Source organism: Arvicanthis niloticus, chromosome 6 (assembly GCF_011762505.2).
Source record: "Arvicanthis niloticus isolate mArvNil1 chromosome 6, mArvNil1.pat.X, whole genome shotgun sequence".
Lineage (NCBI taxonomy): Eukaryota > Metazoa > Chordata > Mammalia > Rodentia > Muridae > Arvicanthis > Arvicanthis niloticus.
Window position 1 is genome coordinate 14,946,217 of NC_047663.1, and position 27,462 is coordinate 14,973,678.

The window sequence follows — 27,462 nt, forward strand, 5'->3', positions numbered from 1 at the left end:
GGCCACTAGTGCACTTTGGAAACAGAGTTTCCAGAGCGACGAAGTAGAGAGCCCTATGGCACCCAGAGTACATTCGAAAACAGATCCCAACCGATTCTCCTCAGCGTTAGCTGCTCTAGGTTCTGGGACAGCCCTGGCGTCTGGCAGCAGACGGGGAGAGACATGCTGTTTTGTTTAAATCCTCCACATTCTTTGCCATTTCCCCATTGGCCGGATGGGGCTACCCTCCCCGCCGCGGCCGCTGCTGATGTCAGCCTCGTCGCTCTCGCTCCTCCCGCACCCACCTCCCTGCCCCGGCACACTGCAGCTCGGCGCGGACTCTCCAGTCGCGGCGAGGTGGCTGCAAACTCACGGGCACGCACGGCGCTCCCAGAGCCGAGGGACTCGGGGGAGGGGACGCGCGCAAGGCGCTGGCAGCCAACCGCCGAGGTTGAAGACACTCGGGGCCCAGAACAGGGCAGAACCCTGGCGACTGCGGCTTCCCTTTTCTTTCTCGGCTGAGCTCCGAAGAGACTCGGGGACTGGCCCTAAAAAAGATCAGGAAATCTTGTTTACCGCCCGTGGAGAGGAGCTCATCGAGCCTTTGTTTGGAAAGTCAGCATCGCCTGCTCCCGCGGCAATGTGTTCCTGGTGACATTAACCCAGGGTAGACCGGTAGGAGAAAACAGGGCTCGCCAGGTTCAGCTCTGCTTTCGGAGGAGGATCCAGAGGGCGACTTTTGTGCATTTGTTTGAATTTGTGGAAATCCCTTTTCCCCCTCCCTTTGCCTCTCTTGCCCGCCGCCGGGCATGTCCTGATCTGGTGGCCGCGCCTACCAGCCCGGGGCTGCTGATCCGAGCTGTCTCTCGCGGGTCTCCCTCCCTCAGTGCCTGACTTTGCAATACCGGGAGGGCTGATCTCTGCGAGGAAGGAGGCGGGGGAGTCACAGACACCGGGACCCGAAGCTTGACATGCTCCGGGGCGGACCGGAGGCAGTTAGGAGCTGAGCGCACCACCGGGGCTGCTTCGCTCGCCGGTTCCCAGCGTCTTTGCCCTCCACTGGGCTCCAGCCTTGCTCATCTGTTGGGACGCCCCCTTCTTTCCCGGGGTCCGCGGCCGGCAGGAACATGCTGCTGAAGGAGTACCGAATCTGCATGCCGCTCACCGTGGACGAGGTAGGCACTGCGCCCGGCCTCGCCCGCTCCGGGTCCCCAGCGGCCACCACTCGGCCGGCGGGTCCACTGCGTGCGGCGGGGAAACCCTGGCGCCCAAACCTGGAGGCTGGAGGGGGAGGAGGCAGGGGAATCGTTGTTACCCTTCGTCACCCCGGTAGAGGAAAAGCGGCGTGGGGGTGGGGCGGGGGAGTCCAGGTGAGCTCTTCGGGGGACATCTAGAATCAGATTACTGGGGACCACAATGCGTCACAGGGAGCTGTTGCGCCCCCTCCCTCCAATTAAGCAAATGCACAGAGTACAAGAGCCCAAGCATGCTCTGCAGCCAGAGTATCGGGGTACCTTCCCATGGTGGTACCCGCTGACCCCATGTGCCCTTTACAAGGTGGGCTTGCACGGACAAATCCCGCGCGGGTGGTATCTGCAGACCAGAGTCCCGCCTCGGGGTACCTCGGAGGCCCGTTTAGAACCCTACTTCTCCTTGTCGCCTCCGGTCTAGACTCTGGCTCCTGCCCGGCCCGAGCATCCAGGCTTCCTCCGGGACCTGGTTTGTCCTTTGCTGACCGCCTAGCTCGGAAACTTTCTGCGTGTCTCGTTCCTTCCGCGGCGGGGAGCGTGGTCTTAGGAAGAGCCCCAGTGGTGGGGCCTGAGGCGCGGCCACCGGAGGGCGCTCTAGGCCGTCGGGCCCGGCCTTCCTGGCTCTGAGTATCGGGGTTGCAGTGTGGGGGTCTCCCCGCTCGAGGGCTCGGCCTCCATGCGCAGGTCAGCTTGCATTCTTCGGATTCCTCCTCCGCCCCTCGCCCCCTGTCCCCCCCCCCCCCCCAACAGCGAGCTCCGCCATTGAGGAAACAGTGACTCAGTGAGGGTCACTCTGGTCCGGGCTTCCTTTTCGTTCCCCTTTCTCCCCACCTCTTTGAATATTTCCTAAGTGCTTTGCGTCTGTCCAGAGACACACAGCCAGAACATGAAGCCAATCAAGGCAATTTGAAAAAGACTCCTGTGGTTTGGTGTGGTGGCAACAAATGAAATCAGCGATACACGACGTATTTGTATTTAAAACCGGTGCATTTAATCTATCAGATACGTGATCTACTCACTACTATGTGAAAGGGGCCTTGTGTTTTTGTGTTACTCAGACTATGTTCCCCCCACCCCGCTTGGGGAGGGGTTGGCAATCTTCCTTAGTCACATGGCACCAGTGTTAAGGTGAGACCCTAGGACAATCCAAGGCAAGATCAAAGTAGCTTGAAGTTTACAAAACACTTGACACTGGCTGTCAGCCCTACTCCCCACCCCCAGCCTTATTAACAATCTTTGGAGTTTCTGGGGTGGCAGCATTTTGAGCTGGGTCTTAAACGGTAGTTAGGTGCCTTTTAACCTTATCAATGGAGAAGCAGCATATAGCTTTGTAGAGAATGAAGAAAGGCAAATGAATGGGATTGGACATACACACACACCCCTCTCTGGTGTTGGTGGTTTGCGGACGTGCTGTCTCCCCACCTCTGGGACTGCTGAGCAGGACCAGGGCAACCTGGAGGTGTGCCCATGCTTCCGCCCCATTTCCTGCTTTGACTGTGCAATCCTAGGGTGTTGATGAGACTCAGACAAATATTGAGTCAGGTTCTCTATGTAAGTCCTGGCTGTCCTAGAACTCACTATCTAGACCAGACTGGCTTCAAACTCACAGAGATCTGACTGCAGGGATTAAAAGTGTATGTCACCCGGGTCAACCTTTCTTTCCTGCTAATATCTCTTTATCCTGATTGGTTTTCTTCTGGTACTTTCTTAAGAGCATCTCCCTCACATTTGTTTAAGTATTCAGTGTCGTAATTACATTTGAATGGTTTTTCCTTTCTTTTTTTTTTTCTTTTCTTCTTTCTCTCTTTTTATCTTTTTTTTTTTTTCTTGAGATGGGGGTTTCTCTGTAGCTTAGACTGGCCTCCAACTCAGAGCTCCACCTGACTCTGCTGCCTCTCTTGTGCTGGAATTAAAGGTGTACACTGCTACACCTGTCTAGAATGACCTTTCTTAATTGGCCAAGGAAGCCAGACTCTACGTATATGACAATTATAAATTGTTTAACATGAAACCTGTTTAGATTCAGTTTCTCTGAGGTCATATTCTGATTTTTAACTTTTACTTTTATCTTGTTTTATTCTCTTTTGTGGTTCTGGAGGTCGAACATGGCCTTGAGCAGGGAAGGCAAACTTCTGCCTCTGAGCTACATCCCCAGCCTGAGGTCTTACTGTGAAATTGTTCTCTGTTTTGTCAGAGATGCAAAGCCAGCAGTTTAGATAGGAGGTCTCAGATAGAAAAAAAATTCAAATTAGCCAAATCAGTTGATGGGTAAGGATGGTAGACTTGGCTGGCTAGATGTCAGACACTTAAGAGTCTGAACTGTAGCCTACCCCAAAGCCTCTCATCCCATGGTGGTGCCCTGCTGCCCAGCCCGGCCCTAACACTCAGTGCTGGGGGTCAACTTAAGTGTCCATCTGCAGAAGTTGGTTACTGAAAATTAATAATCTTTGGTAGCTCAACTTTTGCTTCAGCTTCTGCCTCCCTTTGGACTCGAGGCAGCCTGTGTGGACTTCTGGTGCTTGCTCGTGGTCAACTTCGAATGTTAATGAGTAGCCCTCGCCGAAGGAGCAAATGCCTGGGTTTTGGAGAGTCAGTGTCTGGTCTGTGTCCCCTTTCCTTCTCCCTTGACCTCATGGGGCCTTTGGTCTCTGGTCTCCGGGGATCCGTGTAATAGTTGCTACATTAATAAATGCTAATAATCCCAGCGATTGGGAGGTGGAGGCTGGAGATTTTGGAAACTTTTAGGTCATCCTCAGCTATAAAGTAAGTTTGAAGTCAGTCATGAAATTTTTTCTTTGCAACCGTGCCCCCTCCCCCCCCAAAAAAAAAAAAAAAAAAAAAACAAGGTTAACTGCTGTGTTAGGGCTGTGCAACTAGTTAATGGCAAAACAAGGAGGAGCGTGTTGGCAATGCCTTCATTTGTTTTTCCTTTCCCTGAGCTCTGCAGTGTTTAATCCAGGAAAAGGAAAATCATTTCTTGAAAACAGATACAGTCAGCACTGTCATCGAAATAAAAAACCAGGGGCCTTTGAATTGTTACAGATAGTATTGACTTCTACTCTCTCTCTCCAGTCTTACTTTAACACATTAAATGTTCCCCAGTTCCAGGAAAGAGAACGGCTCTGCTAGACAGAAGAAAATAAAGCTTAGCTTTTGTCTGGATCGGGGTGTTAATGGTATGCTTGTATATGCTTCAGTGGAAGAAAGCTTGCAGAGCAAGATTGAAGCCCTGGGTTTGTCACCAGCACACCACACACACACACACACACACACACACACACACACACACACACACACACACGAGGAGGGGGAGATTGAGAGTTTCAGAACACAGAATTTAAACAAGTAACATTCCATGGGTTAATTGAGATATATGTGTTGCTATAGATGTTGAAGCCAAAACCAGAGAACAACCTGGGTGTCCTTTCTCAGATCACCTTTTTGTTGTTGTTGTTGTTGTTGCTTTTTGAGATGAGGCCATATACTGGCCTGGAACCATTTGCCAAGTCAGCTAGGTTGGCCGGCTGGTGAGCCCCAGAGATCTGCCTGTTTCTTCCTCCTCTGTGCTGGGGAGTCACCATACTTTCTTCTTCTACCACCTCCTCCTCCTCCTCCTCTTCCTCTTCCTCTTCCTCCTCCATTCATCTCTCCCACAAGGCCCATCGCCACATTGATGGCAGAACTCTCTCAGGCCTTCTATGATCAAACAAAATTGTATTTATTTGTGTGTGTGTGTGCTCGGCATGTGTGTGGAGATCCAGACAACCTGTACAAGTAGGCTCTCTCCTTATCCCAAGTGGGTCCTGAGGATAGAGCTCAGATCACCTGGCTTGGTGGCAAAGTACCTTCTGGATGAGGCCTTCCATAGTCCTTTATGGGTTAACTTTGATTAAAAACAATAACAAGCAAACAAAACAAATAGAAAACTTCACTGGTATTAAATACAGTCATCTTTGAGTGAAACTAAAGCCTGTTGTTAAGGGGTGGTGGGGGGAGGGGTGAAACATCTGGATTCTAGAATTTTAGACCCAAGTCTAAGACATATTTATTAGTGATGTCTGTAGTCTTGATGTCTTGTTTTCTAGAGGGTGCTAGCCCTGCAGAGGGCACATTCTTTTGCTTGCCCCATAGCTAGCATCAAGGCTGGTTTGGAATAGACCTTCTGACTTCTGGTGTGAACCGTGTTTCATGAGTGCCATAAGGGCTACAGTTTCTCTCTCTCTCTGATTCCTGTTGGTAGCAGATGTTACTCTCCCTAAGCCTCGTGTAGGTGTATATGTATATTGGGTCTTCCCTAGTTGAAGGTAGCTTAGAGACTCAGACCTTCTTGCAGAGGACTAGGGTTCAGTTCCCAGCGTCCCCATTGTTTCTCACAACCATCCATAACTCCAGTTCCAGGGGCTCCAATGCCTTCCTTTAACCCTTGGGGGCACCAGACACACAGGCATGCAAACCAAAAACAAAACCCACAGTACACATAAATAAATATATGTAAGTTCAAAGCCAGCCTGGGCTACTTAGCGAGACTCTGTCTAAATAAATAAATGAATTAATAAATATACAAATAAAAAAAATAAGTGTTTCCCAGAGACTAAAGCCCACCCAAAGGATAATACAAGGTAGGCATTTTAGTTCTTATTTTAAAAAATAATCTTAAAAAAAAAAATTTAGACTGCCCTCACATTAACAAGCGTTCAGGTAGGGATTTATTTGTGGTCTCTAGGGATTTGCTGCACAATGAAGAAAAACAGAAACATCCGCCTCCTCAAGGACCGAAGAAAAAGGAAGAGTGACAGCCGTGGACACAGGATGTCATTGTGTGCTCTGCTCTGGTGGACAGCCAGCACTCTACCCAGGAGCCTCTGGCCCCAGGAGAGTTCTGCTGATGTTTCTGAGAATCATGGGAGCTGGGTAGGCCACCCTGGGAGGATGGGAATGGAGTTGCTAGGGTGGGGGTCGTTTCCCCTCTCTCTTTCTCTCTCTCCCTCTCTCTCCATTGGAAACTGATGGAGTGTTTCTGCAAACACCTGCAGACCTCTCAGGAAAGAAGGGGTTTTTTTGTTGTTGTTTGGTTTGGTTTTTTTGAGACAGGGTTTTTCTTTGTAGCCCTGGCTGTCCTGGAACTTGCTCTGTGGACTAGGCTACCGTCAAACTCACAGAGATCCACCTGCCTGTGCCTTCTGAGTGCTGAGATTAAGTGTCTAGGAAGATGTTTTAATAGCTGGTAACTAGCATCCACTCTGTAAAGTATAAATGGGACCCCTTGACTATGAAGGCTAAAGACTCCTCAGAGTATGGAAAACATCTTTTTAAACATTTTTTTTTTTTTTAAGAATCTTTTATTTTGAATTTTCGGACTGTTCCTGGTTGAGAGGAACGAAGGCCAGGACTGAGTTTGATCTCTTACTGATCTAAGTAGCTCTCTGTGCCCGGCTTGCTCACAGGCAGTGAACAATGTTCACGAAGCCACCCTGCTCTCTAGCATGCAGAGAAGCTTGCTCCTGAGTGCCGAGGACTGTTAATGGATCAGCACAAGCTTTCACCACTAATGGACTAGACAAGGAACAGATGCAGGCCTGCTGGCTGGCTGGGGCCGGGAAGTTGACTTTGTGCGGGAAAGGACACTGCCCTTCCCTAGTCACTTAAGGGGACACCTGTCATGTGGAACAGATTCTGGACCTGGAGGGGGGAAAAAGCGTACTCTTCTTAACAAAAGCTAGTTGGGGGCTGGTGAGATGGCACTGACTGCTCTTCCAGAGGTCCTGAGTTCAATTCCCAGCAACCACATGGTGGCTCACAACCATCTGTAATGGGATCTGATGCACTCTTCTGGTGTGTGTCTGAAGACAGCTACAGTGTACTCGCATAAATGATAATAAATAACATTTTTTAAAAAGCTAGTTGGATGTGGTAGTTTAAACTTTCACGATTAATAGAAAGATAGTAAGTTGGTAGTTGGAGATTGATTGTCTCAAACTCAAGGATGCGAGCATGTTAGACCAGGTATTTTTGTCCTTAGCTTTAAGGCTTTAAAAAAATTTTTTTTTATTTATTTTCATTTTATTTCTGTAAATGTTTCCCTGCCTGTACCTATGTGTGACACATGAATGCAGTGACCATGGAGGCCAGAAGAGGTCGCAGGTCTCCTGGAACTGGCATTCCAGCTGGTTACAAGCTGCCACTGGGTGCTGGGAACCAAAGCTCTTGCCCCAGCCAGAGCAGCCAATGCTCTTCACCTCTGAGTATCTCTCCAACCCCCTCAGTTGGATGAGAAAGGGCCAGGTTCCCTGCCTGGAAGGCCTGGATGTCCTGTTTTCTGTTTGCTAGAGGTCTGGATAGTTGAAGAAACTCTGAAAATGTTTGAAAAGGAGATAACAGCTCTGCCCCCCTCTTGGTAGAAAAGGGTGAGTTCTGGACCTTACCTAACAGCCATGGAGAAGTCAGGAAGGCTGTGAGTGTGGCACATTCCGTCCCATGGGAGATGAAAAGGGAAATTTTACATTATATCCCCAGGGCTTCCAGACTTCTCTTGAATATTGGGAATTTTATGGGATTCCCAACAGAGAGTTATTTTATTTATTTATTTATTTTTTTGTAGGCTCTTAAGCAGATGAAGCTCAAGTGTATCATTCACACTATGAGCTGCAGAGCTGGTCATCTGAAAAATAGAAAGTCGTTTCAAAAAAATTTAAATTATGGAAAATATAGCTCTCACAAACAGTGCCTCAGCATGGCTCAACTTGAGGACTCACTTTTTTAAGTAGAGCTCTGTGGAAATGAACCTTGGACAGGCTTGCAACCAACCCTTTAGTTTCTAGTCATCCCATCTAAGATAGCCTTCTCAGTCCGGGGATATGGAGATGTAGGGAGGCTGTTTGTCTAGAGTCAAAGTACTCATATTAAAAGGAGCTTAAGGCTGGAGAGATGGTTCAGGGGTGGAGCACTTGCTACTCAAAAAAAAAAAAAAGGGGGGGGGAGGACTGAAGTTCTGTTCCTAGCACCCACATGGGAGTGGAGGAGAGACACCAATGTTTGTAACTCCAGCCACAGGAGATTGGAGCCCACTTCTGGCTTCCGAGCACACACATGACACATGCACTCATACAGACACATACCTAGAAAGAAAAACAAACAACAAAACAAACAAACAAAAACCCCTAACAACACCAAACAGTATTTGAGACAGGATTGCTCCTTTTAGCCCTAGCTGGACTAGAATCACTTTGTAGAGCAGGCTAGCTTTTAGGTCACAGATCCACCTCCCTCTGCCTCTCAAGTGTTGGGCTAAAGGCATGTGCCACCCTCACCCCTGAAAAATAAATATTCAAAGGTTTAAAAAAAAAAGGGTGTAGTGGCACATGTCCCAGCATTCACAGAGGCAGGATGATCTCAGTTAGTTTCAGGCCAGCCTGGTCTACATAGTGAGTTTCAGGACAGCCAGAGTTACACAGTGAGAGAGAACCGGTCTCAAACCGTGTCCCCTCCCCCCCCCCAAAAAAATCAAAAAGAATAAAAAATTATCAGAAATTCAATGGCTTAAGACACCCAGGTTGGGGCTGGAGAGATGGCTCAGCAGCTAAGAGCACTGACTTCTCTTCCAGAGGTCCTGAGTTCAATTCCAAGCATCCACATTGTGGCTCACAACCATCTGTAATGGGATCTGGTGCCCTTTTCTGGTGTGTCTGAAGACATTGACAGTGTACTCACATATATAAAATAAATAAATCTTAAAAAAAAAAAGACCCCTGTGTTGAGGAGATGATGGGTCAGATAATGACACTTGCTGCCAAGACTGATGGATTCAGGCACACCATGCTGTGATACGAGCATGCACTGGGGAAGGTTATCATTTCCCAGCGTCTAAATACAAGTCAGGGTGTGACCTGGTTGGTCCACTGCTCAGGGTTTTGGGAGGTTGAAGCTCCGTGGCATCTTGGCTCCCTTCTTTCTGGAAGGCTCATGTGGTTGTAACAAAATAAAGTCCCTTGTAGTTAGAGAACTGAGGTCCCTACTTTCTGCGTGGCTGTCAAATAAAATCTGGCCCCTAGAGGCCACTTTCCATTTCTTCCCATGTCACTCATTTTATGACATGGCAGTTGGTTCTTTTAAATCAATGGAGGGTGTCTGCTGCAAGTTTTCATCTCTAGGCATTGCTATCTCTGACTTCTAGGACTCTTGGCAAAGGAACCCACTGCTTGAATCAGCCCCACCATGTTGAAGGACAGATGATCATACAATACAGGGTGGAGCCATTCTGCCTAGCATGGGGCTGTGGGCTTGACTGAAAGGAGGGATCCAATGGAGGAGCAATGGAGCTGCATGTTAAATGTAGCTATGCTAAGTTGCAGGTCAGTATTTGGGCCATGATGAAAGTGTTCATTTCACAGATACATTCTTGGCCTCCTGCTGGGTGCCCAGTGCTTGGGGGACAGGGCTGCAAGCAAGGCAGACACAATCAGAGGATTCAATCAGAAGTTCACTAACGTTTTGAAACCAATCATGTTTTGAAACCAGAACTGGGGATGTAGGTTAATAGCGGAGCCTTTGCCTAACATGTACAGGATGCGACAGAACAGAAGAGGAACAGTTGGATGGCTATGTAAAATACAAATCAGCAAAGCTTTTAAAATACAGTTCAAGAGATGGTCTCAGGGCTGGCTCAGTGGTTAAAAGTACACAAGCATGAGGACCTGAATTTGAATCTCAAGCACCCACATAAAGCTGGACAGGCCGGTGGCTCACACCTTAAATCCCAGCACTCCGGAGGCAGAGACAGGTGGATCTCTGTATGTTCAAGGCCAGCCTGGTCTACAGAGTGAGTTCCAGGACAGCCAGGGCTACATAGAGAAACTCTGTTTTGAATGAATGAATGAGTAAATAAATAAAAGCTGGATACATAACAAGTGACTGGTGGCAGCCCAGAGGCTTTCCGGATGCAGCTTGTTTGGCCTATGCAGCAGAAAGACTATCGAAGCTCCCTGGCTCAAACAGGATGGAAGGTGGGGTCTGCCCTGGGCTGTCCTAAGATCTACGCTAATGCTGCTGTGACTGCTGTGTGCCAGCATTCACACACTAATGCACACAATACAGATACACACACACACACACACAGAGGAGAAAAAGTTAAAGAAGTGTGTAGAGTTTGAGCACCAACTTCGGAGACCTCCACCCGCAGAAAGGTCTGAATTGGAAATTATGAGTGATAGTTCCTGTCCTCCAGGAAATGGTTCTAGCTGTCTCAGGTCTAGACAGCTTTCCAGAAAAATCGTGTCTTCTGACACAGTGTGGGAAAATGTGCATGCCAGATTTGAACCAAATGGCGGTGACTTAGGTCAGAGCGAGGGAGGGAGATACATTGATTGCTCAGAAGTGGACCCAGTGCTGGCCACCGGGCTGCGGGATGCTGCAGATCTTTGAGGTTCTAGTTCACAAGGACCACCCCAGTCAATCTCTCACGGAGACTGGTGGGCCTCCATGAGGGGAGGAAGGAAGGAACCTTGGGACCTTCTTTGATATAGCTCCTTTGCCAAGACTCAGGCAGAGTGAACCCAGCTTTGCTGCTCAGAAGACGTTGGGCTCACTCAGATAGCCAGTTCTTTGTGGCAGTAATGTCTGGAAAAGGTCCTCAAGACCTGGGCTCCCTGGCCATTTAAGCGGTGTCTCAGCTACTTCTCTCTAGGATGGCAGAATCCCTGGGTAGGCAGGGCACATCACTAAGAACACGTGAGTGTGTGTGTGTGGGGGGGGGGGCTGGTGGTGGAAGGCCAGAACTTTCTGTCTTGGCTGCTGTCTATATACATGATAATGACAAAGGAAGAAGTCTGGGGTCACCCACCACTTCCTGGCTGGCTGCCTGAACAGCATCGTGCAATGCGTTATGTTGACTTAGATGAAGTCAGAGCTTACCAAGACTTTTTAACAGCGAGTGTTAAAGTGACTCACATTCTCATTTCCCTGCACTCAATACAAGAGCCTGCCCTTAGAAATGCCTCTTAAGACGTAGCAGGAGTGGAGGCCTATATCTAAATGTGTAGCCAGAGTAAGTTCTCATTAGATCATCATCCCATGACTCACTCTGATTCTCTTAACTATATTAGTTGATTGATTGGGTTTCCCTAGACTGGCCTTGAACCTACTCTCTTCTTGCCTAAGTGTTGGGATCACAGACCTGAATCATCATGGCCAGAGGGGTGTGTGTGTGTGTGTGTGTGTGTGTGTGTGTGTGTGTAAGTAGGCTATAGTGTCTTATATCACTCTCTACTTTATTCCCTTGAGACAGTCTCCCTCTCAATCTGGAGCTAGTTTGGCAACCACCAAAACCCATCCATCTCCATTCCTGCAGGTAGTTCTGAGGGCACAGGCATATCTGCTGTGTTGGCTTTTTACGTGGGTGCTGGAGATTCGAACTTATGTCTTCAAGCTTATTGAGCAAGCACCCTTACCCACTGAGCCATCTCCTCAGCCCTATTTTTCTTTTCTTTTCCCTTCTTTTCCTCTCTTCCTTTTAAGTTCAGATGAAGCATGACTGTCTAGAACTCCAGTTGTTCCCAAGCACAGCAAAATCATCAGCTCCTTTGATCCCCTGAGCATTCTCTCTGACCATCTTAGGGTGGTGTTGCTATCTCCAGGCTGAATCACCCTGAGTAAGAGTGCCCAAACAAATGTAGTTTGATGACACCCTATAATAATGTTATTTAGGCACTTAATCTAAGTGGCTAATCTCCAAAGACTGCTCCCTGGCCCTACATTCATTTTCTCTATCTCTCTCTCTCTTTTATACACACACATAGACACACATACATACATACACCGAGACACATATACACATTCACATATGTCTATACCGGCATGTAATACTAATAGACACAGTGGCATACTCACACAAACACACAGACACATATGCAGAGACACAGACATATGTTGCAGGATATTTTATCGCAATGTGGACCCTGAGATAGTGTTATTTACTGAAAAATTGTTTCTGGTTATGGTGTGGCTCAGCCTTAGCACACACCTTTAATCTTGCTTGCTGATATATAGATGCCTTTAGTACAAACTTTCAATACCAAACAATGAAGATGAAGTTAGTTTGTGGAAGGAAGCACCCAGGTTTGACAGTGATGTCTAATTGAGTGGCAGACGAAGTGATAAACCAGGGAAAGATTTGATAGAATGGGATATGCCCAGCTCTCAGGAGAACAGAGAGGAAAAGGAGGTTGCTTAAGAGAAGAGTACAGGCAGAGGACATAGGAAAGAGAAAGAAACAGTTTTTACCAGGATGGTTTTACAGAGACAGGTTGAAGAGAGAACAAGCTAGACACAAGTGAAGGCAGAACGAGCTAGAGAATGAGGAGCCAGAAGATTAGAACAGATTGCCAAAGTTAGTATGAGGCCAAGCAGAACAATTTAGTAGAAGCCAAGAGAAGCCAGATTGGATCAGTTAGCGTGGAGAGGAGTTTTAAGCCAGAACAGCTGAGTTGACCAGCCATCCAGAGTTCAGAAAGAACAAGAAAGGGTGAGCTTATTCAATAATGAGACTCTGAAATGAGAATCTGAAAATGTACTAGGCCTAGATTAGATTGTACGAAGGCTAGAAGCTTTCAGGATTAGTTAAGCCTCCGAGGTGATCATTACTTCTTCAGGCAAATAAAAGATACTTTTTACATACATATTCACACATATGCTTATACGCAGACACAGATGAGAAACACACAGACCCACACTCATGCACATACATACAGAGACATTCACATTCATGCACACCGTGCACACAGAGACAAACACACATATAACAGATACACACACTCACACAGACACCTTTCCGTTTGGGTCTCATTGTATTAGTTATGTGAAGGCCTTGTTCTGAAGCTTCAAGTCTGTGTATTTTTGCACTGGGAAAAACATTAATTAAGCTTAATGCTTTTGTTTTTGTTTGTTCCCCCCTCCCTCAAGACAGGGTTTCTTTGTGTAGCCCTGGCTTTTCTAGAACTCTGTAGACCAGACTGTCTCCAAACTCAGAGATCCCCCTGCCTCTGCTTCCCAAGGCATGTGCTGCTCCTGCCTAGCTACTTATTTAAAAGAACTGAATCAACTGACGAGTGGAAAGTCACTGTTAATTTAGGTCTTACTATAATTAGTTTAAACATTCACTGGGCTTTTTATTTATTTTTTATTTTTTGAGACAGGTTCTCTATAGGGCTGGCTAACCTAGAGAGCTTACTATGTAGACCAGGCTGGCCTCGAACTCCCTGAGATCCTCCTGTCTCTGTCTCCTGAGCACTGAACTTAAAAAGTGTATGTCACTACACCAGGCCCTTCACTGGGTCTTATTTGCTGGATTCTTTATATTTCCTGGCATCTCTCCTGAATTTTCTAGTTTAAACTTATAATTAAACTATAATTACTTTTATAATTCTATAATTACAAATTATAAAGACTTTCCCATTCTCTTCTGCTGGGGTAAGCTCTCTACCATAGAGGGCTACCCTCAGTTCCAGTTCATCCCAACCCCTCTGGTTAATTTTTGAGACTGGAATTTGTGCTGTGTATTCCAGGCTGACCTTGAAATTTCAGCCCTCCCGATTGAGCCACCCTGGTGCAGGGACATCAGTCTTTGCACCTCTGCACCTGGCCGTTAATTGATGCTTAGGATGGCCAAGACTCACTATCTCTTTGTCTTCCGCAGAGGGTTTGTAACTTTGTGTGACCTACACTGACAGTTTATAGATTGTAATACAGCCCGTTATTGAGTCTTGTACTCAAGCTTCCTAGAAAGTCTCTTGTAGGACTGTACAGTCCCTAGAAAGCCCGGGGCTGCACACACTCCGGTTTATCTCTGCCATCTCTGCTTTTCTGTCTGACATATATGTTGTGTAAGCTCATGGCTCTGTCAACTCCCAGGAAGGAACTAGCCAGTTACCCTGTGGCAGGAGGGCTTGGTGAGGTGTGGCTTGCCTGCAGTTTACTTACCTAGTTTTCTTAGGCTCCCACGGTCTCACATGCACCTGTAATGTAGTTTGAGTTTGCTCCGCCCACTATCATTCTCCTTCCAATCCCATTGAGCCTCCGCTGGCTCACACATCCCCTCCTTCTCCTGACTTCCAAGTCTTTTTCCTAATGCCTGCAGGAGTGGAGGTGGAGGGTTACTTACCTGAAGTAGGGCACATTACCAGTGGCTTCACCAGGGATGACTGTGGCTCCCCTCCCCCAGCAACAACTTGTCACTCCTCAGGGAGCTCCTTATGAGTCCCAGCATTCTCACAAGTTCACTGGCTCTCAGCTCTTTGAGCGAGCATGCTCTTTGTTGCCTACTTTGCAATACTTTTGTCTATATGTTTGTGAGCTTGGCAGTGGGGTAGATGCTTCACAGACACAGCACAGAAGACTCTGAAACCATGAAATGATAGAGTTCAATTTACGAATATACTCAGGGCCCTCGTTCTGATCTCTCCCACCATTACCCCAAAAAGCAAACAGCCAGATGGGGCGGTGGTGGCACATGCTTTTAATCCCAGCACTCAGGAGGTAGAGGCAAGAGGATCTCTGTGAGTTTGAGGCTAGCCTGGTCTACAGAGAGAACTCCAGGACAGCTAGAGCTATACAGTGAAACCCTGTCATCTCAAAAACAAAAACACCCCCCCCCACACACCAACAAAAATATTTTGGGACCGGAGGTATGGCTTAGCCCGGTTGAGAGCACTGACTGCTCTTCCAGAGGACCTAGGTTCAATTCCCAGCAACCACATGGCAGCTCGCAACTGTCTCTAACTCCAGGATCAACACCCTCACAGACATACATGTACACAAAACATCAGTGTACATAAAATAAAAGTAATTTTTTTTAAAATAAAGTAGTCATTTTTTTTGTTTTTTTTTTTTTTTTGTTGTTGTTGTTGTTTTTTTGTTTTTTTGTTTGTTTGTTTGTTTGTTTTTTTTTTTTTTTTTTGGTTTTTTGAGACAGGGTTTCTCTGTGTAGTCCTGGCTGTCCTGGAACTCACTCTGTAGACCAGGCTAGCCTCGAACTCAGAAATCCGCCTGCCTCTGCCTCCCAAGTGCTGGGATTAAAGGCGTGCGCCACCACCGCCCGGCAAAAGTAATTTTAAAAAAGGGATTTTGATTGATTTTTTTCCAAGGCTAGCCTGGACTACAGAGCAAAATTTGGTCCCATAGAAGGGGTGGTAGAGCCAATTGACATAAGCATTAAGTTGAGCTTTTTCTTCTGAACAACTTTAATAATGAATCATATTCCTCTTTGAAAAGAACTTTTGTCATTTGTTCTTTTATAAGAGAACCACCCCTACGCTCCTGGGAATTATTCCTTTTAATGGCAGCAGAAACCTTTGGCTTTCAGAGGCGTCATCTGCGGGGATGGGAACTCCAGAGCACCTGTGCCTCGATGAAAATTAGCTGCTACTGAAAATAGCGTTGGGAAGAGACAGGCCAGGCTGTCTGAAAAACGTCAAACCCTTCACCTGCAAGCAAGCAGACTGGGAGGTCTAAGGGCTCAGAGACGATCAAAATGTATCCATCAGAGCTTCATGTTTACCACCCCGGAGAGGATGTTCACCAGAGTTTCAGGCATCTGCCCACCCCTCTTTCAGTACCGGGCATTGAGCCTAGGACCTCATACGTGCTAGGCTGGGTCTTTATAGATCTGTTCAATCTATACACTCTACCACTGAGTCCCAACTCCAGCCCTGACTCACCAAATTGCCTCCTAAGACAGTTTACAAACCAAAAGTTCAAATGAATACTCTTTGTCCCAGAGTCACACTGCCTGTGGAATAAGAAATTCTCTTTGGAGGGAAGGTTTGAGAGATCAAAGCTAGGGCCTTGCACATAACCAGGGAGGTGCTCTACCACTGAGCCACACCTCCAGCCCCTAGAATAAAACACATTTAAAAATAAGGATTTAATTTGTTATGTGTGTGTGTGTGTGTGTGTGTGTGTGTCTGTCTGTCTGTCTGTCTGTCTATCAATCAGTGTGTGGCTATATGCACAAGAGTGCAGGAGGTGCCTGCCAGGCCAAAAGGGAGTGTTGGAGCTTGAGTTGTGAGGCAGCCACCTGCTGTGGGGCTTGGGAATTGAACTGCAGTCCTTTGCAAGAATAGCAAGTGCTCTGACCTGGTGAGCCATCTCTCTAAGACTGCACACGTGTGCGGGAACACACACACACACACATAAATACCCAGGGTTTACAACTTATAGTTAAGGATTGTGTACCTCAAAAAATTCATTTTGGGCTGGAGAGATGGCTCAGCGGTTAAGAGCACTCACTGACTGTTCTTCCAAAGGTTCTGAGTTCAATTCCCAGCAACCACATGGTGGCTCACAACCATCTGTAATGGGATCTGATGCCTTCTTCTGGTGTGTTTGAAGACAGCTATAGTGTACTTATATAAATAAAATAAATCTTTAAAAAATTCATTTTATGTTAAGAAATGTATTTCTGTAGTGCTGATAGCCAAACAAGTAAAAATTTTGGTATCCAAGGACATTTTCTTTTTAACTTTTCCTTTTTCGGCTTTTGTTTGGAATGTACTACAACAGAGACTGGTCTCAAACCTACAGAGATCTACCTGCCTCTCCCATCCAAGTGGTAGAGATTAAAGTCATGTACCACCATGCTTAGCTCTCATTATCGGTTTTAGTGGCATTAAGAGCATTCACAGCCAGGCCGTGGTGGCGCACGCCTTTAATCCCAGCACTTGGGAGGCAGGGGCAGGCGGATTTCTGAGTTCGAGGCCAGCCTGGTCTACAGAGTTTGTTCCAGGACAGCCAGGACTACACAGAGAAACCTTGTCTCGAAAACCAAAAAAAAAAAAAAAAAAAAAAAAAAAACAAAAACAAAAACAAAAAAAAGCTTGAGGTAACCATTTTAAAAAGCAGAGGAATTTATTTTGGCTCCATGGGAAAAGACGTATGTGTTCTTAACTGTGGCGCCATCTCTCCAGCCCCCAGTTAGTGATGTTTTGCCAAAGTGCTACTGTTTTAATTCAGAGAAGCTGCTATATTGTCCTTAAACAGAAAAAAAAAAAAAAAAAGTGCATTGGTTTCTAAACACTTAACTAAAATAAGAAAAAAAAAAATCCATGAATTTTTGAAGCATTTCAGCTGAGTTGGTCCTGCTAAAGTGGGGGGGGGGTGCAGAATATTTGATTAGAAATAGTGCTTTATTCCTGTACAAGGTAGAAACAGACATTAATTGGACTCCTTTTCTCAGCGAGGAAGTACGGTTAAAATGTTACCTTATTTTCTCAGAATGTTATAAATGTTTAACCCAGGAGGAAAAAAAATTTAATTCAAGTCAGTATGGTGGCTTATTAATACATGAACATTGTAACATTTTCCTTATTGTCATTCTTAATGATGTCTACAAATAGGGTTCTTGGTTCACTAGCCAACCATCGGAGCTCAGGAGGCTTTTATTTTATTTGATATTTTCATATGATATCTTGATCATGATCCTTTCCCTCACCCCCAGTTCCTTCAGCTCCTCCTCACCTCCTCACCCACCCAACTTCAAGGTTCCTCTCCTTTTCTCTCTCTTTCAAAACAAAAAACAAGAGAAAACGAAAGAGAAAAAGCAAAACTAACAAAAAGCCCGGTAAGACAAAACATACCACTACAAAAAAAAAAAAAAATATATATATATATATATATATATATATATATAGAGAGAGAGAGAGAGAGAGAGAGAGAGAGAGAGAGAGTGTCTGTTTTGTGTGGGTCAACTAGGCCTGCCCTGGAGTGTGGTGGACATACCCAGTGGTACTCCATGGAGAAAAAGGGATGTTTCTTTTTCCCAGCTTTACTATCTTCTTCAACACTATCTTCAGCATCAGCCGCGGCAGCATCGATTTTGGTGGTACTGAGAGTTGAATCCAGAGACTTGTGCATACCACAGAGCTACATCCGGAGCCCCTCATTAGATATTACAATTCTCATTACATTTTACTGTAGCTGCTTATTGTATGTATATGTTTGAGGGTCAGAGGGCAACTTGGCAGGACTTGGTTCTCTTCTTCTGGCATGTGGGTCCCTAGGATTGGATTTAGGTTGTCATGCTTGGTGGCAAAGGCCCTTACTCACCAAGCTGCCCAGCCATCTTGTCAACCCTCCTCTGGCTCCTCCCGCTCTTTACTTTTGTGACATAGGGCCTCACTTTGTTATTCGGGCTGGTTTTGTCTGTGCATACCTCGGCTGGTCTGGAGTTTGCCATGCCGACCCTGCTCACACTCACTGAGATCTGCCTCCTGGGATTAAAGGTGGGCAGGCACCTTTAGCTCAGGCTGTTCTTGAGCTTCTGGGCTTATGCGCTGTCCACCCCAGCCTCCCAGGTAGCCAGGACTACAGGTGATATGTATGGGTCACACACATGAAGCTGTCCTTTTCTCCAGCCCATGGCCACTATTGTTCTACTGCTTGGGCTGCTGGATTTTCCTGAAGACTGAAGTGGCCAGATGAGACCCTGGGGCTTGAGCCCCACTGGGCGTGTCTCCTGGAATGTGTAATTCGCTGGGGTTTAGTGGCCCAGTGACATAACTCTCTTTCAGGTAGGTTTTGCTGAGTTTGCCCTGTTCTGAAATGACCACACACGCACACATCACCTTCTTTCAGGATCCCTGGTTGCTGAGTGTGGTTTTCTTAGTACTTAAAAAAAAAAAAAAAAAAAAAAAAAAAAAAAGATGCGAAAATAGCTCTTTAGCTTAATGACATGGGTGAGAGATAAGGAAGTGGTTATCTAACCCTCCCACGTGCTGAAAGCTTGGCAACTTGAGTCGCTTTTGGTTACTGGGGCATGAGTTACACCTTGCAAGCTGGAGACTTAACCTCAGTCTATTGAAGATGGGGACAAATATCTTCTTTTCCTGAGCTTTTTTTTTTTTTTTTCCTTAGTGATCATTATTTTAAAATTCTTGTTTTATGGATAGGAGTATTTTGCCTCCATGTATTTTTGTGCACCGCTTTGGTGGCTGCTACCCGGGGAGGTCAGAAGAGGGCATTGGATCAGCTGGCAGTGAAGTCACAGGTGGTTGTGAGCCTCCATCTGGGTCTTGGAAATTGAACCTGGGTCCTCTGCAAGAACCATAAATACTCTTACCTGCTGAGCTGTCTCTACTGTCTCCCTGTGGTTTTTTTTGTTATTGTTTTGTTTTTGTTTTGTTTCTGCAATAGGGTCTTGCTCTATAGCTCACCTTGGTCTAGAACTTTGTCACCCAGGCTGGCCTCAGGCTTTCTGTAGTCCTCTAGTCTCAGCACCCAAGTGCTGGGATTACAGGCATGACCTACCACACCTGGCTTGAAAGCCTATTATTTTTTTGTTAGGTTGTTTTCCCTCTCTTATAAAGGCACAGTGTCCAAATGAAAAGTCCACAGAGTCACGATTCAATTGTTCACCTCTTTTGGACCGTGTGTGACGGAAATTTGGACATAGCCAAGTGTAATTTTGGTCTTGGACAGGATGACTTATGGCCTGTAGATACGGTTGTACGTAGATGTGACTTCCTGCCAAGATCTGGCTGAGAAGGAGCTTGGTAGTAGTTGCTTTTTCTGTTAAAAAAATAATAATTAGGCTATTAGTTGTGTAAATGGAGTAATCCCCTTTTGGCTCCTCAAGAAAAACACTTCTGAGATGGGCGAGTGTATTTAAAATTAGCTATTAATTACAGTTGTTGGGCCTCTTGCTCACACTCTTCCTGGAGTTTGTCTCCCCTTCCCTCCTCCTTTCTCCCTCACCCCATCTCTCCCTCTTAGTGTTGATCCTGTCTGTCAGAATCAGTGTTTATTTTTATTAATTTATTTTAGTTTTTATTTTATTTTTTTGGTGGGCGTGTGAGACAGGATCTCTGTAAGTAGCCCAGGTTAGCACTGAAGTCTCTGTAGCCCAAGCTGGCATTAAATTTACTGCCTCAAGCTCTGTGATTATAGATACCACAGCTCCATTGATGAATGAATGAATGAATTTTAATTTTTTTGAAATTTTATGTGTATGGCTGTTTTTGATTGCATGTACATCTGTGCACCACGTGTGTGTTTGATATCCGTAGAGACCAGGAGAGGATGTTGGGTGCTCTGGAACTGGAGTTACAGACATCTGTAAGCAGGTGCTGGGAACTGAACCTAGCTTCCTCGCAAGAGCTGCAAGTGTTCTGACCGCTGAGAACACTCTGACCCAGCCATTTTTATATTTTATAGATAAGAGGGCCCCACCGGTTCTAAGATCAAAAGCAGCCAAATCGCTAGCCTCATAAGAGCCTCACATCTTCATCTATTTTTCATCTGTAGAGTGGCTTTCTCCTCAGGGTTGTCCTGGCCTATAGTCTCAGCTGGAGGAGGAAGAACTTACCCCAAGGGCCATCTAGGCCTTTTCTTTTCTTTCTTTCTTTCTTTCTTTTTTTTTTTTCCTTTTCTTTTAAACTAAGAACAAATTAAAAAGATACAGTGGGGTGGAGTGGGGCGTGTGTGTGTGTGTGTGTGTGTGTGTGTGTGTGTGTGTTGCTTTCCAGGGCTCATCGACTGCAGCTTTGAGGCAGGAGCTGTGTTGCTCCAAGCTAGGTTCAGATCTGCCCTGGGTGTTTCTTGGAATCAGGGGTAGGGACCTGTCCACCCCAGCTACAGACTGGGAGCTTTGCCTGGTACACGCCCGTGGGTGCGGCTCGTCCCCGGTAGGATAATCGCCTGCGCTCTGCTTTTGTTGGCCTTTTTGGAGCTTTCTGGATGGGTAATCAGCCACACCTTGCAATGTTGACACTATGAGTCCTGCTAATTGCCTCCGCCCACAGAAAGAATCACCCCAGAAGAGACTCGTCATCACTTCCTAAACCTGTGGTTTCTTCTGGTCTTGTTGCTCTCCTCTCTTCTTCCATGAAACACCCAGAGCCAACTAAGTTCTCCTTAGCTGGGACTTTCAGTTTAGGTTGCACTAGGCAAAAAGTTATCTCCGCAGGTGAGACGAGCCAATTCAAGTCAAATTAAAGTAAAAAGGGAGGTTGGGGGGGAGGGGGAAGCTCTCACGAGAGTTCACCAACCACACAGGAGGGGGAAGGGAGCCAGTGAAGTTGCCTTGCAGAGAGGCACAGGTGCAGAGGGAGGAGAGAGAGGCACAGAGAGAGACCAAAATGTCTGGATTGTTTAGGGAAGAGCTTCTGGAAGAGGGGTATGCCATCCATGTCCTGTAACAGGTAGAAGCTGGGGGATGCTGGGAGAACCTAGAGGCCAGGTCCACTTTGGTATGTTAAATATGCTCGCCAGCTGCTCGTCCCGGGTCCAGAACCCAACCTCAGGGTGCAGAGTGGACAGGTAGTTAGTAGATCTGACTCCTCCCCGTGCGCCATCTCTGATTTCACTCACAAAGGCTCAATTTACCTGAGTCTAGATTCTCAGATTTAACTCAGCAAGACTGTGCCTAGAGTGTGTGAGACCCTCCATCCCAGGATTCCTCTTCACTTCCCCAAAGCAATACAAATACAGAACAGCAAAAAGCCCCCTTCTTTTTTTTGCCTGTCCAAGGTGCTGGTCACTTGAATCGGAGAGCTGAGCAAAAGTAACGGAGGGTCATGGTTCCGTTGTGGGGACCGCAGAGACAGCCGGGCTTGCGCTGAGCTGTGTGTGAAATGCCAGTCTCCTGCTTTTAAATGCTGTCTACTAGAATGTGTTTCCTCTTTGGAGTATATGACTCACCTTGGAAACTATCTTGCATTTTAGGGACACAGAAGGTGGCTCAGTAGGTAAGGAGCTTGCTGCAAAACCACGAGGACTTGAGTTTGCATCCCTAGCGGTTAAGTAAAATAGCCCTCCCTTTTTTAAAAAAAAAATCATTTTATGTCTATGAGTGTGTTGCCTGCATGTATGCGTACCGTGTGCCTGGTACTTTAAGAAGTCAGAAGAGGGCATCAGTTTTTCTGGAACTGGAGTTAAGGCTTGTGAGTTATCATGGGGGTGCTGGGAACTGAACCCCTGTAAGAGCAAGTCCTCTTAGCCCTGAACCATTTCTTCAGCCCTGGCAGCCCTCACTTGTAATCCCAGTAGTATGGAACTTGGACATTATAGCCTGCACGCCACATCAGGCCCTGCCACTCATCCATGTTAGCCAATGAAAGAGCCAGCCTCTTTCTACTTGAGCTCATTGGATACGCCTCCTTTTGCTGCTTTTCTTGTTTGGCTTTTTGGACAGCTGTTTGGGCCTGACTTGGGGTACAGGGTGTGATCCCTAAGTTTGATAACATTAGCACTGGGGAGGTGGAGATAGGAGGATCCCTGAAACTTCCTAGCAGCTAGTCTGGCTAACCTGTGAGCTCTGGGTTCAGTGAGAAACAGCTGCAAAAACTAAAAGAGAAAAACATCTGGCGTCAACATCTGGCTTACGAACACACGCACGGACACCCATGTGCATATGTGCACACAAACATATGCCGCACATACTATACAGGTGTACACACGTAAATACATTAGTCAAAATTTCTCCTTCTGGGGGATCCTGTGGTACGGCAGTTGACATCTTGGAGCATCTGATATCCAAGTGGCGAGCCGGAAGAGCTGAGAGTCCTAGTGTGCCGGATGGTAATATGTGTCAGTGACAGTGTCTCAGTAACGGACACTAAGGATTTGTTTATTTCTAGCCCTGCAGGGGCTATAAGTCACTCCTTTAAAATTCATCCTCCAGCACCCTGCTGCCTCTGTTGCCATGGTGGTGTGTCTCTGGCTTTGCTGTCAAGGTTGCCTTTGAAAATAGATGGGCCAAAATAACAATGTAACAGGTGGCTGGGCCTTGTGAAGTCGCTCGTTAAACTCCTTGGCCAAGGAGTTCAATGTAAGTGCATCACACAGTGCAGAACCGCATGCGCGTACTCTGTAGTATAGGCAGGTACTCTATAGCTGTGTGTGTACCTGTGTGTGTATGTGCATGTGCCCGTGCCTGCCTGTGTGTGCTAGTGTGTGCTCGTGTGTGCACGTGCTGAGTTTAGTCTGTTTTTCTTGTTTTGGTTAGTAGTCTTTTCCCCTTTCTATTTTTATTTATAGACTTTTCCCCTTCTTTAAGCCGTGCTATGCCTATTTCCAGCAGTGATCTGAGGAAAGAGTTCAGCTCGCTTTATTTAGCAGGAGGTGCCCTTTCCTTATTTTGTGTAACCAGAGCCCTCCTCCTAAAAATAACCTTGCTCCTAATAGGATTCTCCTTATAGCTGATGTATTCTTTATTTACACAGAAGACCTCTTTTAGTATGCCTATATATATGTATGTGTATATATATATATATATATATATATATATATATAGTATTATATACATACACACTAAAATGTATTTCTCTGTAAGGTCAGTTCTTACTGAATATGGTAGACATTGTTCATTATAAATCCACTTGCCAATCACCCCACCTTCCTTGGGCCTGGAATTCGAGGCCTGGAGCAGGCTGAGCAAGTGCTTTACCACAGAGCCATAGCATATTTTCATATGCGAGTATTTTTCATGTATATGTGCATCCTGTGCATCATGGAGGTCAGAAGAGGTCATTGGATTTCCTGGTACTGGAGTTACAGATGGTTGTGAGCCACCATGTGGGTTCTGGGAATCCAGCCAGGTCCTCTGCAAGAACAAGTGCTCTTATCCATTGAGCCAATTCTCCAGCTCCTTACACACACACACCCTCTGCCCTCTTTTCCTCCCTTAGATAGGGTCTTATGTAGCTCAGGCTGGCCTAGAACTCACTATTCTGTTGAGAATGACTGGTTACTCTTCTATTGCTGTGAGGAGACACCATGACCAAAGGGTCATATAAAAGAAAGGAAGAGTTTGTCGGGGATTACGTGCCCTGAGGATGAGCCCATGGCTGTCATGGTAGGGAGTATGGCAGCAGCCAGGCAGAGATGGCACTTGAACAGTAGTTGAGAGCTTATGACTGACTGATCCACAAGCAGGAGACATGAACCCACACAAAAGAGGGAGGGTGGGAGATCTGGGAATGGCATCGACTTTGAAACCTCCAAGTTCACCACCTAATCCTTCCTAAACAGTTCTATCAAGTATTTAAAAGGGCAAGTATTTAAATACATGAGCCCGTGCCGGCCATCCTCATCCAAACTACCACAGCGACCATGAGCTTCTGAACTTCCTGACTTCATCTCTTGAGTGCTAGGCTTGTCGACATGTACCGCTCGCTATACCTGGTGTACGTTATAATGGCATTGGCCTGAAACTTTGTGTGCGATATTCAAGCATTCTGTCACCTAAGCTTTACCACCACCCAGTCACTTCCCTTTGAGTTAAAAAGCTCAGGAATTAACTTGAGTGTTATTCCAACTCAGCTTCTTTAGTAACTCAATTTACTAAATAGTCTTCCCCTACCTCACAGTTCCGATGGTTCTTCTGTAATCACCCTTCAAAAAATATTGAAGGGCTAGGGAAGTGGCTCAGTAGGTAAGGGAGGAAGAGAGCTTGCTGTTCAAGAGTGAGGACCTGAGTTCAATTCCCTCCTCACCCATGGAGAAAGCCAGGCAGCCATGGCCACACATGCCTGTAACTCCAGCACTGGGGTCGGGGAGTAGAGACAAGAGAAGCCTGAGAGCTTGCTTGCCAGTCAGCCTAGTCTAAATAGTGAGGTTTGGGTTTAGTGAGCAGCCCTGTCTCATGATAACTAATAGGAGAAGATGCCATTCATCTGTGGCACCTTCAGACTTTCATGATGGTTCATGGCTTTAATCTTAGTACTGGGGAGGCAGAGGCAGGAGGATTGCTGTAAGTCTGATGCCAGTCTAGTCTATATATTGAGTTCCACACTATCCAGGGCCACATACTGAGACTCTGTCAAGACTTTAAAAAAAAAAAAATTCTGGTGTAAAAAATATGTGTGGTGGTACATGCCTTAAAATCTGGAACTTGGAGGCAGAGACCTGGTTATTAGTTTGAGACTAGCCTAATCTACATAGTAATACTCTTATCTTCATGATTTTTTTTAAATGAGGCTATGGCTATAGCTCAATTGTAGATGGAGAAAGACAGAGATTATTTGTCTTTTTAGGTGTATAGGCTAAGGGAGGAGAGTGGTGTCAAGTTCCAGGTCCATCTGGGCCACATCGTAAGTTCTAGGCCATCCTGCCAACAGAGTGAGCCAATTTCTTAAAAACAAACGAAACAGCTCACAAAAAGAGAAAGTCAAGAATAAGAACAAGGGCTGGAGAGATGGCTCAGCGGTTAAGAGCACTGACTACTCTTCCAGAGGTCCTAAGTTCAATTTCTAGCACCCACATGGTGGCTCACAACCATCTGTAATGGGATCCGATGCCCTCTCCTAGTGTGCTTTTGAAGACAGCTGCAGTGTATTCAGATGCATAAAACTAAATCTAAAAAAAAAAAAAGAGTACGAACAAGAGTATCTTGAACACAACACTGACCTTGATCAGCCAGCTTTTCCTGTAAAGATATAGAATCATGTTAGGCTGGTAGGCTTAATGTTCTTTTTTTCTGAGACAGGGTCTTGGGTGGTCTTCTGATCTTCCTGCCTCTGCCTTCCGGATGCTGAGCTTACAGGCGTGAGTCATCACACCAGGTTTATGTGGTGCTGGGGATGGAACCCAGGGCTTCATGCACACAAGGCAGGCCATCTGTCTATTGAGTGACACCCTCAGCCTCTTTTGAATATTTTTTCCCCCCAAGGTTTAAAAACAAGTTAAGTTCATTTGTAATTCAAAAACTGACCAACAGCTGGTGGGAAATTAGGTTTGGCCCATGGCCAAGGGTTTTCTGACCCTTGTTCAAAGGAGGCCCTGTAGGATGGGTATCCAGTCCTGGAACTGTGACATCATCAGCTTCTGCTATGCTCTGCCTGAGCTTAAGCATTACTGTCAGAGATGTATCACCACGCTAACGGCTCCTGAAGAGGCGGCCATCTGTACACATGGACTTTGCTTTGCTTTCAAAACAGAATGTTCTCCATCATCTCTCTTGGAAGTGTCCTAATAAAGTGGGAACTTTATTAGGTAGGACCTTGTTGGAGGAAGTAAGTCACTGGGGGTGGGAGGCTTGTCTTTGAAGATCATACCTGGTCCCTGGTCTCTTTTTCTCTCCCTGATTTCTGACTAGCAGGAGGTGGTTAACCTTCATCTTATATTCTCACTGTCTGGGGGCCAGCAAACCGTGCAAACCCCCCTGAAACAGTAGGTCTGGGGGGGCCAGCAAACCGTGCAAGTCCTTTATGTCAGCGATTTTATTACAACAGTGGGAAGCTAACAGCCTTCTCCATGAGATATCCCAGCAAAGCCGTGGGTCTTTTGTCACATGTACGTGAAAACTATTGTCTGTAAACACCCACTGAACAACAGCCATAACCCCAGGACTCTGAAACTTCCATTTGATAAACGAAAGACGGCATTGATTTCTAATGCATCCAGTTATTTCTGCTTTTTGCATCCCTTACTGGTTATATATACCACTTCTCTAAGCTTGGTGGAGGTGAGGACCAAGCACATCTGTCTTTCTTCAGTTCACTGACTTTACAGAAACCTCAGTCCTAAAATATCAGTCATTACCGCTCACTGTTGTTACAGAAACCAGTGGGGACTGGGTATAGAAACGGAACCATCAATTACATTAATAAGCTTAAGCCTGCATCATCCCTCCCTCCTCATTAGTTTTAATTTTTGAAATGAGTTTCTTATTAGATATTTCTGCGAGACAGTTTAGAGACAATTATGATTTAGCATGCAGAGGAGAAAGTTGAGAAAGATTTGAAGCCGACTTATTTCCGAGTTTATAAACATTTAATTAAAATGATACATTTGACTATGTGGACATTTACTTTGCTTTCGGTAGCACAGGGAGGTCCACTCTAGCACGGCAGATTCAGGGTGTTCATCACTGTTAATTATGGTTTCAGTGAGATGTCGGCCCAGACATTGGAAGACTTGGTTCTCAAGTAGTGGACCTGTTTGGGCAGTTAGGAGGTGTGGCCTTGCTGAAGGAAGTATGTCACTGGGGCGGGTGTTGCAGTTTCATTTCAGGCCATACTCCATCATTCCCAGTTTGCTCTCTGCTTCCCATTGTGGTTTGATATGTGAGTTCTCAGCTCTTCCAGATGCCATGCCTGCCTCCTGCTGTGCTTCCCCTTCACCATGAAGATGAACTCTTATTGATCTGGACCAATAAGCCCAGCCAAATAAACCCTTTCTTTTGTATGCTGGTGTTTTATCACAGTCAGAGAAAAGTACCAAATACAGTCTGAAGTCCCCTAGGAGGGGT

General features: G+C 46.1%; 1 protein-coding gene across 1 annotated transcript in view; it reads left to right on the top strand.

Annotated features, from left to right (window-relative positions):
* Window positions 1–283: 283 nt before the first annotated feature.
* The window catches only part of Pitpnc1 (phosphatidylinositol transfer protein cytoplasmic 1), a 261,209-nt gene continuing 234,030 nt past the window's right edge, over window positions 284–27,462 (top strand). The window contains exon 1 of the mRNA XM_034505249.2: window positions 284–1,154. Within this exon, the coding sequence (XP_034361140.1) occupies window positions 1,107–1,154 (48 nt within the window). The 5' untranslated portion in view covers window positions 284–1,106. The remainder of the gene's footprint in view (window positions 1,155–27,462) is intronic.